At 43.3% G+C, this 14474-nt stretch overlaps 1 protein-coding gene and 1 long non-coding RNA gene across 2 annotated transcripts in view; both read left to right on the top strand.

Annotated features, from left to right (window-relative positions):
• NDUFV2 (NADH:ubiquinone oxidoreductase core subunit V2) overlaps positions 1-13318 on the top strand; it is a 49316-nt gene extending 35998 nt beyond the window's left edge. The window contains exons 6-8 of the mRNA XM_090039694.1: positions 6-115; positions 11912-11988; positions 13152-13318. Coding sequence (XP_089895820.1) covers positions 6-115; positions 11912-11988; positions 13152-13245 — 281 coding nt within the window. The 3' untranslated portion in view covers positions 13246-13318. The remainder of the gene's footprint in view (positions 1-5; positions 116-11911; positions 11989-13151) is intronic.
• Positions 5570-11361, top strand: LOC149869091 (uncharacterized). Its single transcript, XR_016441385.1, has 2 exons — positions 5570-5700; positions 9585-11361. It is a non-coding gene; the product is annotated as an uncharacterized LOC149869091 (long non-coding RNA).
• Positions 13319-14474: the final 1156 nt, after the last annotated feature.

The raw sequence follows: 14474 nt of genomic DNA, 5'->3' as shown, positions 1-14474 counted from the left end.
TTTAGGCATACAAGTTGGTGAAACAACACCTGATAAACTTTTCACATTAGTGGAAGTAGAATGTTTGGGTGCTTGTGTGAATGCACCAATGGTACAAATAAATGACAATTATTATGTAAGTATTTCATTCTGTTTAAAAATGCACAATAGTTTAACTTGAATGCTGTTCATGCTATATATATAATCTGTATTATTTTAGATTACAAAATTCCAGCAGCTCAGGTAATTATCAAGTATTAATTGACTTACAAATTTTATAGGTTGTCTTTCTGCTGTGTGAAAGATTGTCTTCAAAACTATTTTAGAACTGCACTACCCTGTGCTTAATGTTGAATGTAGCAAGAAGATGTTTTTAACTTTCTGGAAGCTAAAGCAGTGAATCTCAACCTTGAGATCCTTTCAAAAGGGCTGCAGGATGCCATGCAGTGTTAGGATTATTAAGTGCACTAATAGGATTCTCAAGATAAACCAAGAGATGTGAAATATTTTTTTAGTGTTAAAAACATTGACCTGTTAAGGGCCCTTATGAGTTGTTTTTAGTGGAAGAATGTCTCTATTATCTTTCTATAGACAAAAAAAAACCCTGTGAAAATTAAGAACTGTTATTTTGGAGGGGGTGCTTTGAGCCCAAAAAAGTTGAGAACTACTGAGCTAAAGTATCTTGTAGTTTCTTTATCTACAAGAGACTACACATCATTTTGTACAGTGTGATAAAGTGTTCTAAGGGGACCAGTAGTAGCTTTTTTAATGTTCACATTTTTATAATAGGATCACAAACAAAGGTACTTGTGTATAGTTTTTTAGTGTGGTATGACTGTGTGCATTCTCAGAGATTTGGAGAAGTTGAGAGATTTAATTCTGTAGATCAGGCGTGTCCTAGATAAAGTCTACTGTACAAAACCAAATTTGGGTGAAGTTAGGAATATTTTAAATAAGAATGTCAAATTACTGAATTGGGTTTGGGCTTAACATGGAATCAAATGCCTACTGCACTCAGATGGCATTATTTAAGAAAAAAGTAAGTCTCTAGGCCTCAATAGAGACTTGTCAATGAAAATTAGGAAGTTTTCCCATCAGAGCTGACATTTAGGCTTATAAAAATATCCTTTTTGATAGGAGACTGCTCCATCTGTGGAGGGGAAGGTGGGAGTAGGGGAGGTAAGGGGCATGGTGGGGGGCAGATCGAGGCCCATGGTGAATGAGACCCCCACTGGAAGCGGGATGGAGCTGTGGACAGCTTGTCTGGGGGTTGGGATGGGAACATGGAGGCTGGGGGTGGGGCAGCTCCCTACTGCTGCATGCAACCCCAGGGGTGCCCCCTGGATTTGAGAGAGTAGTGAGAGCAGGCTGTGGGCTGAGAGCAGCACCAGCCTCTTCCTAGTGGTGGGACTGGGCTGGGGCTGCACTCGGGGCGGGGGGCAGTTGGTGAAAGTACTGGCAGTGGGAGTGGTGGCGATGCGGTGGACTAGAGCCACCCCAAAATTACTTGTAGCAGCTCCTTCAAGTGCCACCACCACCTGCCCCAGTGGAAGATAATATAGTTGTGTCCCCATTTTCTTTAATGTTTGAATAAATTTATTCTTAATAGGCTTTGCAAAAATAGTAATTACTTAAAAAAATATAAACATTACAAAACTAGGAAGTTAAAAACTGAAATTGCAAACTAATTGCATGAATGAGGTAAGGGTAATACTCCTGAAACAAATGTTTGAGAACAAACCATGTCAGTAAAGGACACTTAGGCAGCCTCAACTCTGTTGTACTGTGGAAAGCCTCCAGTCCTAAATATTAAGTTTTCTGAATCAAGGTTGACCAGGGGCATTTTGAGGGTGCAGCCAGATGGCAGTAATTTTACAGGTTCATGGATTTCTACACTTCCTAGTTTAATTTGGGAATAAGACATCAGACATTGCTTTTAGATATCAAATGTATAATTATGAAGCCATTTTTGGATGTAAAGCTATTCACTAATCTAACTCGTGTTCTTGGCACAAGTGCTGTAATTTCATGCTATGTAATGGTGCACAGAATTTTTAGTATTACCTCTACTACTTTATTTAAGCAGGAAATTATAAAGTACTTATTTTATGGCTGTTTAAAGATTATAGAAAAATAAGAACCATTGCATCTGATTTCCATTTAAGGACTTCAGGGTTAGTCAGTGGTGATTGATAAAATGATGTGGCTGGATAGGGTAGGCTCAGTAGCAGAAATGAAGTTGTTTGGATTACTTTAATGGAAATGTTTTTCAGATATTTCATGATGTGTATGTTTAAATGTTCTTGTAAGATGCATGTGACTTTAAATCTGGGAAAGAGGGGGATCTAATTCCACTGGTATCCTCCTCCTCAGTAAATGTGCAGAGCATGACTTGCTCATCACAGATACTATCTTCAGACAGTGTGACAAATATAAGACCATTTGGAAACACTCATGTTCCAATCACTGGCACCTTCTTGATTATATTGTCAGAGCCTGTGATTGTACTGATGTCCATATCACCTGAGCCCTGAGAGGTACAGATGACTGTTGGATGGACCACTGTTTAGCCAGATCAGTCATGGATATGCAGTTTCCTTCATAATACCGTAAACAATGGAAAGGAATGAGGAAGGCACTCACTCCCAAAACCAAGCTAGACAGGAGTCTTTTCAGCAGTGCCTTACTAAGAGACTCTCTGACCTACCTGATGACAATATCAAGGACATCCAGGCACATCGGAACTTAACACTATTCACAAGGCATGCACTGAATCTAGGGGTGCACCGATAAAGATTTTCTGTCCCCCCCTCCCCGACGTGTGTGTGGGGTGAAGGCAGGCTGCCCACTGCAGGCAGGGCAGGGGCAGTGCCAACCAGCAAAAATAAGTCTTACCACCAGCCCAAAGCTATAGTTTAGAGGAGGCTATGGGGCATCAAGAACCAGTGGTGCCGCAAGCAAAGGCTATGGAGATCCAGAATTTTGCTGATCAACATGACATGAGAAGCTTCTTTCAAGCAATAAAAGCCATCTATGGGCCACGTTCCAGTGGCTCCACCCTTCTCACGGACAGCGTATCTATCAAACAACACTGGAAGGAACACTTCAAGATTCTGCTCAACCATGAACTTGAGGTCTCAGCTGCCATGAGTCCAGCCCTTGACACCCGGTAAGAGAATATCTTGCTGGTCCCCCATCCTTCAAGCAAGTCTGGCATGCCATCATTCAGACCAAGAACAATAAGGTGCCAGGCCCAGAAGGCATTCCTGCACTTGTCTTCAAAGCTGGTGGAACATCACTAGCATAAAAGCTTCACCAAATTCTCATCAAAATATGGGTTAACAAGGAATCTCCACCTGACTGAAACAATGCCAACACTGTGACCATCTTCAAAAAATGAGAAGTCAATGTGGGAACTACCAAGGTGTTGCTCTCCTCTGTGTTGCTGGGAAGTTTCTTACTCGCATCCTTCTGAATCACCTCCTCCCCTTTGCTGAAGATGTCCTCCCAGAATCCTAGTCTGGCTTTAGATCAACTTGGGGTACCAACATGATTTTTGTTGCCTGACAGACTCAGGAGAAGCGCAGAGAACAACACCAGGAGTTGTTTATAGCATTCATATACCTAACCAAGGCCTTTGACTCCATAGGTGTTAGCTAGGTTTGGTTGTCCACTGAAGTTCATCAGTGTCCTCAGGTTACTCCATGATGGGACAACTGCCATAGTCCTCTGCAGTGGATCAGAGACTGACCCATTTGCCATCTGTACTGGTGTCAAGCAGGGCTGTGTCATCACTCCAGCCCTTTTTTCTGTCTGTCTTGCTGTGATTTATTTCTTATCCATGACTACCTTCCTCCTGGAATTGGGGTTGAGCATTGAATGGACGGTCAGCTTTTCAGCCTGTGGCACCTTCATAGCAAAATGGAAATTACCAAGGTTGGCATCACTTACCTTCAGTATCCTGATTACTAGGGGTGCACTGATAAAGACTTTCTTTGCTTTACCAATAGCAGATTATTCATCAGGCATATCAGCTGATATTGATTGTATAACCGATTTACAGGAATGCAGCTGGGCATCATGGAGAGCAGTGCCCTGCAGGTAAGTCTTTGGAAGGGAACAGGCATGGGGGAGGGAAGTGGGTGGGGAGGGGCAGATCAAGGCCCCCATGGTGAGAGAGGGAGTTGGGTAGGGGCTGGGGGCACTGTCCATCCAGTGTGGTGAATGGAACCCGGGGCTGGGATGGGGAGTGGGACAGAGTCCAGGGGATCAGCGTCTCCCTGCTTAAAAATGGCAGGGCACTTGAACAAAAGTTTGTCATATGAGGTTTGGTTTAAGTGCCACTGCCACAATTTTTAAGGGAAGGGATGCTTCTAACTGGAGCAGGGTGAGGGTGGATGTGGGCTGCCCGCTGTGGGCTTGGGGCTTTCCCTGTTGCTGCCTCTGCCTCAGGGGTTCTGCACTGGCTGCATGACCCCTGCCTGACCAGCAGCGGGGAGCACAACTTGCTGCCCCCACTGCTGCTGGGTGGGCAGAGGTTGTGTTGCCAGCGTGGGACCGCCCAGGGCAAAGGCAGCAGAGTGGAGAACCCTAAGTCCACAGCAAGCAGTCCTGTGCACAAATTTGAAGAGGCATATGCCCCCTCATGCCTCCCCCCAGCAGAGGTGTGCATGCAGTGGTGGGGAGCCAACCCCCTCTCCCCAACTTTCCCCCCTATGGCCCCTGGACAAGCCGCCTACAACTCCATTCTGCTTCCTGCCCCAGCCCCAGGTCCCATTCACCGCCCTGGCTGGGCAGCTGCTCAAGCCCCATGTTCCATACCCTCCCTCACCGTGGGAGCCTCAATCTGTACCCCCCCCATACTCCTTCCCCTCCACAGACTTATCTGCAGGGTGCTGCTCTCCACACTATCCAGCTGCATTCCTGGCCACATGCACGCATGCAGCTGGGCATCCAGGGGCCCCGGCCAGATAGCATATTATATTTCTTGGTGACATTATTGGCTACATCAGCCAAAAAAAGGTAATAGCCAATAATGTTAATTTTCCTTTTATCACTGCCAATCCAATATGGCATTGATATATCGGTGCACCTCTCCTGACTACTGTTATCCTTGAGCACACTGAGACCAATCTGCAGTCCACCCATTACCTTTTTTCAGGTGCCTGTCATAGGCGGGGACTCTCCCTTTAATATTGGGAAGGCCCAGGTGCCCCATCAGCCTGTCCTGGCACAGGCTGCCCCCCTTCCCCACAAATTACCATTAGTGGAGAACCCCTGGAAAACGTCAAGCTTTTCTCATACCTTGTCGGCCATCTCTCCCAGTCAAGTCAGTCTTGATGTAGAAATTGAACATAGGATTTGCTATGCCAGCATATTCTTTGGAAATCTGTTTTGCCATGTCTTTGCTGTTCTGATGTGCAGGTGGAAATTAAAATCCTGGTGTACAGTGCTGTGGTTATCCCCATGCTCGTCTATGGGTGTGAGACATGGGTGACATATATAAACCATCTTATGGACCTGGAATGGTTCCATCAGTGTTCCCTCAGAAAGCTCCTTTGTACTAGACGCACTGCACCAATTTCAGTATCCTCTTTGCAGCTGACATAACCACTAATGAGGCAGAGATCAGGAAACATTAACTCCGCTGGGTTGGCCACTGTGTGTGGATGGCTGACATTCATCTCCTGAAGCAAGTCCTCTTCTTTCAACTCAGTCATGGTAAGAGGACCTGTGGAGGACAGAGGAGATGCTACAAGTACACCCTGAAAGCATAACTTAAAGGTGGCATTAAGCCGACAAATGGAAGTGCTGGCTGATAACAGGTCTCAATGGTGCTGTATTGTACATCAAGCTACAGCCCATTTCGAAGTGAACTGTCTCGCTCAGGAAGCTGAGAAATGGCAGAGGAGGAAGGAAAGTGCACAACGTTCTGGCCAATGCCCCACCCCAAGGCATCACCTGTCATATCTGTGGAAAAACTTGCAGGGCCTGGATTGGACTTCTCAGCCCTCTTAAAACTCACAAATAATTCCCTCCCCCTCCTCCCAGCAGCTATCATCCTTGTATTGAGGGATAGTTGAAGATGTATGTTTAAACATTCTAAGATGCATGTAACCTTAAATCTGGATGTCCCGGCTTCTTTTTTTTAAACAAACTGTTTTGTTGTTCTAATCCTTTCCTGGTACAACCTGAGTAAACAGCTTTTCCCCAACTCTTTGTTACAGCTGGGCTTAAACCCTGAACCATAGAGTTTACCATATTTACTCAAATCCAAAACCAGGGTCCCCCCTACCCCTCCAGTCTGAAAGGGTGATTGAGGGGGAGCCTCATCTTAGATTTGACTGCCCGCCCAGGGCAGGTGTTGGCTGAGCTTTGGCTTTGGCCCGAGGCTTGGGGTTGAAGGCTGACCTAAGCCGCCACCTGCCCTGCTACAGCGGACCTGTGCAATGGAGGAGGTGGGGAGAGGAAGGTGGAGGGTGCATGTGGTGTAGGTGGCCATCTTAGACGACATTCTAGTTTTCTGCTATTCTGTTCTGTCTCTTCTATTAATACGAAACCCAACGCCTTTATGTCCTCTATTTTTCTTTTCAAGAGAGAAATCGGACGCCTTTATGTTCTCCTTTTCTCTTCAAGAGAAAAATAGAGGACATAAAGGCGTCCGATTTCATATCAATAGAGGGGAACCGGGCTGTCATCTATGATAGCCCTCCTCGTGTGAGTGTGACAGACCTGTGGTGTGTTGCTTGAGAGTGCAGGGGAGACCCCATAGCCTGCCCCTTCCCAGCCACCTGTCCTTCCCTGACTACTTGCCCTCCCTTCTCCCCTCCCCTCCACTTACCTTCAGTTCTAGCTCCAGCCCTAGATTTGCCACCACTGCTTAGGCTGGGCTGGGCCAGGGCTGGCATGTGACAGGCAGGCTAGGCTAGCAGGAGTGACAGGCAGCAGGGGATGAGGGTGGGGGCCAATGTGGCAGGGGGGGTGGGGAGGATAAAGGGTTTGGGTCTGGCCTTTTCCTTCCCCTGCCACTGCTATCCCCACCACAGCAGTGGGAGGATGAATTTAAGATGATTCCTCCAATAATTAGATTTCTTTACATGTCCAAAAAAAAAATGTCCGTATGTATAATCTAATTATAATTATCTTAAAATTGAAGCCATCTTGATTTTGGGTATATCCCTTGCAAAATTCTTGTCTGTAATTCTTATTATTGTATTGCATTTGCCATTCATGGGAATACTTAATCCTTTTTTTGAATCCTAGTAATCTTTTGGCCTCAGTAACTGGTAAAGATGTGTTCTGTTGGTCTGATTGTACATTGTGTGACAAAACTGATGAAGGAAGCAAATTTTAAAATTTCCTATTGACTTAATTGAAATGTTCCCTTTTTTGTGTGTTACGTTAGAGAATGAATACCAGGCTTCTATGAGTCATTCATTTCTTTGTAGAGCTTTATCTTACCATCTTTTTTGGAATGCTATTTCAGAGATGATATAGTCTTTTCAGCATCCTTCATATTGTAGTTTTTCCATGTCAAAACATTCACATTGCCCATCCTTGGAGACCCACTTTTTGTTTCACCCCTTTTTGATACAGTGCAAATAGAAGTGAATGTGGGATTTATGATGGTGTGCAATGGTGTAACTGTGTCCTGCCTTTCTCCCTCCATTCCCCAGCCTGTGTCTATTATGAGAACATAGAGACCTTTTGGGTTATTGAGTCCAGTTCCCTGCTTTTGCAGACAGCAGTATTATAAAATTCTATTCATAAATTTATTGAGCTTTAACTCAAAACTATTTGGGTTATTTGCCTCACTCCTCATATTGACTGTTTCATAACTTTACTCCCCTTTCTATTAGAAACTTTCCAATTTTCAGACAGTTTATACTTATCTGTTTGTGTGCCAGCATTGTCCATTAGCTTAAATTGTTCTTCTTCCTCTCAGGAGACTTAAAGAGTGTAGTCATATCCTCAGTCAGTTTTTATTTACTAAGTTTCATAGCCAAACTCCTTCAGCCTCTCTTCATAAGATAAATCCATCTTCCCCCAGTCATCCTAATAGCCATTCTCTGCACCTGTTTGAACTTATTTTTCATGAAGATATAGATAACCAGAACTGTATGGATAATTCTATAGTATTTGCCCAGTACTTTGTACAACAGCATTAATACTTTCCTATCTCTGCTTGAAGCATGTCAGCTGATATGTCTTAGGGTTGTGGACTTCTTCACATGTAACATCTTTCCCTGTTTTTATTAACCACTACTAAACCACTGAGGATAGGTCTTCATTATGAAATCTGCAGTGATAATACATATTTTTCTTGAAGTAAAAATATATACTGTTTGAGTAGTTCAGATTATTTCTTCCAGTGTTTTGGTACATTTTTCAGTATTGAATTTCAGCTGTCAAGGTGATAACTTTTTACCTAGCATTCCTTATGTTCCTTTGCAGCTTGTCAAACTCTTGGGTGGTGGTGTGCTTATGTAGTTTGAAGTCTTACTTGTCACCTCCTTTTCCAGATCATTAATAATATAGTGATTTTAGTAAAAATCTTGTGATGTTATGTGAACCTTTTGCCTTAATATTATCACTCTTTTTTTTGCTTCTCTCTAGTTTCTAATCCTTGCTACTACTTTTCTTTTCACTGCAGTTTAATGAATTTTTATTGGTCATTTTTGCACCTTGCTCTCTCAAGAAAACTTTCACCAGTTGTTTTGCTGCCTGGGCCTTTCTTTTCTACGACTAATATTTCAGGAGTTAAAAGATGTTAATTGCTATTGAAAGTGCCAAAAGAATAAGTTTGGGAAAAGTTTAGAGGCTTAAAAAAGGAACATGTAGTTCTGAAAGAAATTGTTGTCTTTCACTTAAAGTGAAGTATGCAGGGAATATAGTGTAACAGGTGCCGGGTACGTACGCCTGTTACTTTAAGAAGGCAGAGGGCTGTGAAAGGGCCAGAGTCAAGCAGGGGAGCACATGACCAGAAAGGGGCAGAGCTCAACTGGGAGATAAGCCCCAGGCCAGAGCTGGGGCAGGCAGTCTCACCCTGGCTGCTGATATGGAAGGATCTCCTGAGCATGCCGCAGACAGTAGGAGAATATGTACTCCCAGGGGTTAAGGGAAGGCAGCCTTAGAGCTGGGCTGTGGCCTGGTGGCTTAGGGATTGAAACAAGGGGTGGTGATGGTCTCAACAGGCCTGGGAGGAAGAAGCCAGAGAGGGCTCAGGCCCAGGAGCAGGGCGGATTGAATGGTAATGTCTGCAAGGCATGGGCAAGGTGTAAGGGGCAGTTGGAGCTGTGTAATAAGCCCTTAAGGAGCTGAGTAGTGATATCTGAAAAGCAGCATGGAATCTGGGATCCCTGGGGTAGCTTCCTTTTCCAAGGATTTAATAACAACAAGGCATGGCAGGAAAGGAGAAGGGGAGCAAGTCTAAGAAATGAGGCAGAGCAGGGTCCAAGCAGCTATCCCTGGGATCAACACCTGTTACATACAGTATAATGATATTGCATTCATTATATTAAAAAGCTCTGAAGAGGTTTCTTAAAAAGTATTTTTCTTGGCAAATTTGGTGAAGTTAATAGGTTCTTCTTCCTCTTTTCCCACAGTGGTAAGAGTACTGACTAGTGGGATGCAACAGTTCAGGAATACCACAGCAAAGAAAATGAATTCGACTTTTAAGATGGAATTCAGATCATGCTGTGGCTTCCTCTCATGTTTCCTTTGATGTAATTATTTTGCTCTGATTATTCAGCTGGCTGGGTGTAGTATGCATTGCTGTATTAGGAAAATACATAATCATGCTTTTGATAGAAAAATCGATTTTGCTCTTGGCTGCTGACCAATCATCTCTTAGTGCTTTTACGTATTTCAAAACATACAACATGTAATAATGGTAGAAGGGAAACAGTCCATTTTTCTACCACAATGCTCCACTTACCCTCTCAATTACAAGGGGCCCTGTGGGAAACCCTTCAAAGGGATTTGTCTTCAAAGAAAGGGAAGGGATGATCCTGAATGGTATTTAAAGGCAAAAGCATAGAAATGGGACAAAAGAAAGAACTACTATACAGAATGAAGTTGGTTGGCTTGTTTTTTTTCTTCTAAACATTTTTGATGCAGCAAATATACCTGATGGGATTTTTTATCTTTGTTACTTAGATTTTTAAACATCCCCACTTTTGAATTGTGCATGTACATGATTAATGTAGGTTTTAATGGAATGACGAGTTGTAACACATTTAAGACAGACAGGGTTCTTTTGGTAGATGTGATATCTTTTATTAGACCAACTATCCAAAGAACCTTGGCTGTCTTTATGTCCATAGACCAACGCGGCTACAACCAACAACCCTAACACACTTATGAGAATTTAAGTTTGGGCTGGATTTGAATCTACTTTGGCAATATTTTAAACATTGCAAATTTTGCCTGTATAATTAGATGTGCACCGATACATCAGTCTGATATTGGATCAGGACCAATATTAAGAAAATTTACTATATTGGACATCAGCCATATCGGGCCGATAATTTGGCTGATAAATGCCCCCATGCATGTGCACAGCTGCAGTGCATCATGCAGGCAGTGAGGAGCACAGCCTGGCAGCGTGGATAGCTGCGTCCGGCTGGTTAGTCTGGTGTGGTGGAAAGAAGGGGAGATTGGGGGGGGGGGTGCAGATCAAGGCCCCTGCGGGGAGGTTGTGGGGCGGGGGCAGGCATGGGACGGAGCCATGGCTCATCCAGGGAGCACAGAGAGCGGGGGGTGGCTCCTGCTGCTGTGTGCTGCTGGTCCAGTGGCTCTTCTGATGCTTACCTCCTTGTGCGGCAGCTTCTGCTGGCATGTGCCCCCAGATCTGCATAGGGCAGGGTGGGCTGGGGCCGGGGCTGCACCAAACTCTTCCTGGTGGAGCAGTCTGTGCTGGGAAGAGGGCTGAGGTTGGGGCTGCAGTTACAAATTCACTGCCTTGGCCCCACCCCATGCAGATCTGGGGGCACATGCCCCCCACCCCCATGCCCTCCCAAACCAGTGGCAGGAGCCATCTGGTGAGCACAAGACCAGTGGCTCTCGGATGAGTGGCCCACAGTGTTGGGAGCTGCCTCTCCTCTACCCCCGCGCCCCCCAGATGAGCTGCGCGCCTGTCCTGTGCCTGCCATGGCTGGGCAGCACTTGCCCCTGCCTCTGCTCCAGTCCTCCCTCCCCACAGGGGCCTTGATCTCGCACCCTCCCCTCCCACCACACCAGACTTGCCAGCTGGAGGCAGCTCTCCATGCTGCTGGGCTGTGTAGCAGAAGATCAGTATTGGCCAATATGCCTTCTTAAAAATTGGCTATCGGCCTCAAAAAATCACTATTGGTGCACCTCTGCATATAATTAAACAGTTAACCCCTCCCCCCCCCAAAATTAATCTGTTTGAATGAAATGGGTCTTTAAAGTGTAACTTTTTTTTTTTTAAATTGACACACAAAACACAAATCTGACTTTTTTAATTGGCTTATTTTTCACCCACAGAGTTGAGCACAGTGAAACTAGTTTTAATTGTCTAGGCAACTGCAGGTATAATGAGAGGCAGATAGATCTCCTTTCTGCAAGAATAAGTTAACCTGCAGTCACTTTCAGAACATGTTTGTTATGTGCAGGTTCAGCAGATATAGGTGATCTAAAATTAACTGGCTTAAAATCCATTAAAATGTAGTTGTTATTATATTAGTTTGTCATGAAAATTCTGGTCTTAGTTTTGCTAATTTGTTATACCTAGACAGATATTAACTGATACGGTCAGATTGATTATCTGTCTTGTACTGAAAACAGTGAAGAATTTTTGGTTAATAGGTAAAAGGGCTATTAATCTGAGATATTGTGAATATTGCATATTGGCACAATTAATGAAAACTCTACATTTTGTTTTAATATTGTATGGTCTCTCTTATTATAGGAAGATTTGACACCAAAAGATATTGAAGACATAATTGATGAACTTAAGGCTGGCAAAGTTCCCAAACCTGGACCAAGGTACTTTGTATAACAAGAGCTGAGTATTTAGAAATATCTTTATGGGGGGGAGATGTTATTTTAGTGTGTAGTGAACTAGTTCCTGTGAAGGGGACTGAGCTGGTTCAGCTGCTAAGGTGGTTGACAAAGCAGAATTTGCAAGTTTAAGGCCATAGCAGAAGTGCTCATGGCGTGGCCCTGTCATAGTCTAACAAATCCGTAAATTTTTCTAAATACCTTGTCACGCAAGGACACAAAAAAAATGGAAAGTTTCTGTGAAAGGTTTGGATTATATACAGTAGAAACAAAGGCTTCACTGTTCAGTGAAGTAAAAGTACAAGCTTTTCCATGTGTCTGAATCTGAATATAAAGAGGACTGGGCAAACTGTTGAAAGATTTTAAATTTTTGTTCTTTTAAGACTGCCAACAGGAGCACTTAAAGAGGTGAGGGCTCTGACATGGCTGGGAGACCCATAACTAGATGTTTTGCCTAGAGTACATAAACACACTACTAATCTGTGGTGTATTTGAACCTCCTAAAAAACTCATTTCTCTGATTCCTACTGTTCCCGAATCATTTTGTAGGTATAGGAATATGTGTTGATGGGAGAGCTAATTATTGCTATATATTTAGAAGCATTATATATTATTGATTTTTGTAAGGAGACTACAGTAATTGAGGAAAAAATGCAGCTTTCAGGTAACATAGAAATGAGTGAAACATCATGTTGCCTGGTGACAAGTGGTGTTGACTAGATTAAAAAGAGGTGCTAAACCCATGGCCCACAAGTTAGGTCTGGTCCGCGCTGCCATGTCATCTGGCCCATGGGATTTTCCGTGGGTCTGAAAATTTGGTGGGAGGAGAGTGTTGGTACTGCTCCCCTGCTTCCCAATTTCCAGACCTGTGGGGAACCCTACAGGCTGCAGAGCATGACTCTATGCATGGTGCCCTAGGGCCCAAGGCATCCCGTGGACTGGCTCTGTGCCACTCACTCATCTGGCCCACGGTGCCAAAAGCTTGAGCGCCACTGCTATAAAGTATTCAGATGCTTGACACTGCTTGAATAAGAAAAATAGCAGACCCAAGTTTGAGTCAGACTACTTTAATCCTTTGGATAAATGACAATTGTTACAATACTGAGTAGTTATTTAAAAACAAATCTGATAGATCTTTTCCTTTCCAGGAGTGAGCGATTTTCTTGTGAACCAGCTGGTGGTCTTACATCTCTGACTGAACCACCCAAGGGACCTGGATTTGGAGTTCGAGCAGATCTATAAGGATTGATGTAATAAATTATAAAATCATAAGTTGTATGAGAATAATAAAACTACTTTCCACTCATTAAATGACCATTATGAGATGTTTAAACCTTTTTTAAAAGGTAGGATAGCAACAGCAGTAAAATACAGTTAACAATATGAAATGCTGAAATCACCATCTTCAGATTTCTAATCTGCTGCAGTAGGGCAAACCCTAAGTAACCAGTTTGGTGGAAAGGAAGAAGTAGTTTATGATAAAGCATCATAATATTTAATAATTCCTGTCAAAGTACTTTCCCTGATCTGTTGTTTATAAAGGTTCTTTCAGTGAGGGAGAAGCTGACTAATTAGCTGCATACCTAGTGCTGGCACACACTCAAATACACTGGAAAAATTTTTTGCCCCATACAAAACTTCCCTTTATTATGTGTGTTACTATAGCAGCTATAGTAGAAATGCTTCATGGACATATTGTTCTTTTTTATTTAAACCATTTTTTTAAACATTTGTTGGATTAAGTAAAGACATGTTTAATTCTCAATAATGCTATGTTATGAAGAACTAGAGATGGCCTTTTAAAGGTCCAGGAAAATGTAAGTGGAATACTTGCACAGAACTGCTGGTCTGCAATGATAGATTAAGTAATAACACATAAAAAAATCACCTTCTGTCCAAATTTATCATCGACCACAGTCAAAGTGTGCAGTTAGAGGATGGTGTGCAAGATATTTTTATAATGCATCTTAATTTTGCTATATGAAATGTCAGTCCTTTGGTCCATGGAAGGGAGCGGGTGTGTGGCTAGGCCCAGGTGAAGGGTTCTGATCACCTGTGTCTGCCCGCCCCAGTGTTCAATTGAGGAGTTGGCAGACACGGGTGAGCAGCCTTGCCAGGCAGGCCAAGGCCTGAGGCTTTTAAGGGCTATAATACAGACTGGAAATTGACACAGACCTTTTGGAGAAGCTATTATTTAAGAACAAAGTGTGCTATAAACCTTTAAAATTATTAATATAACTGTTCTTGGAGTCCATGTTTATAACTGCATTCAAAATTAGACAAATATTAATTGAAGTGTGAATCTTTGATAGTGTTCATAAAATGGCATACACTTCCAATTTGAGACCACCTGAAAATCCTGGTCCTGTATCTCTGTTGGACCTGGGTGAGTAGTTGGTTGGATAATCAAGCTTGCCCTTTTACTGTTTTTTTCTTATTAATTTTGTGATCCATCTCTGATCTTGGTGTTT

Source organism: Crocodylus siamensis, chromosome 3 (assembly GCF_052110815.1).
Source record: "Crocodylus siamensis isolate JL-2025a chromosome 3, ASM5211081v1, whole genome shotgun sequence".
Classification (NCBI taxonomy): Eukaryota; Metazoa; Chordata; order Crocodylia; family Crocodylidae; genus Crocodylus; species Crocodylus siamensis.
This window is presented reverse-complemented; position numbering and strand designations above follow the sequence as displayed.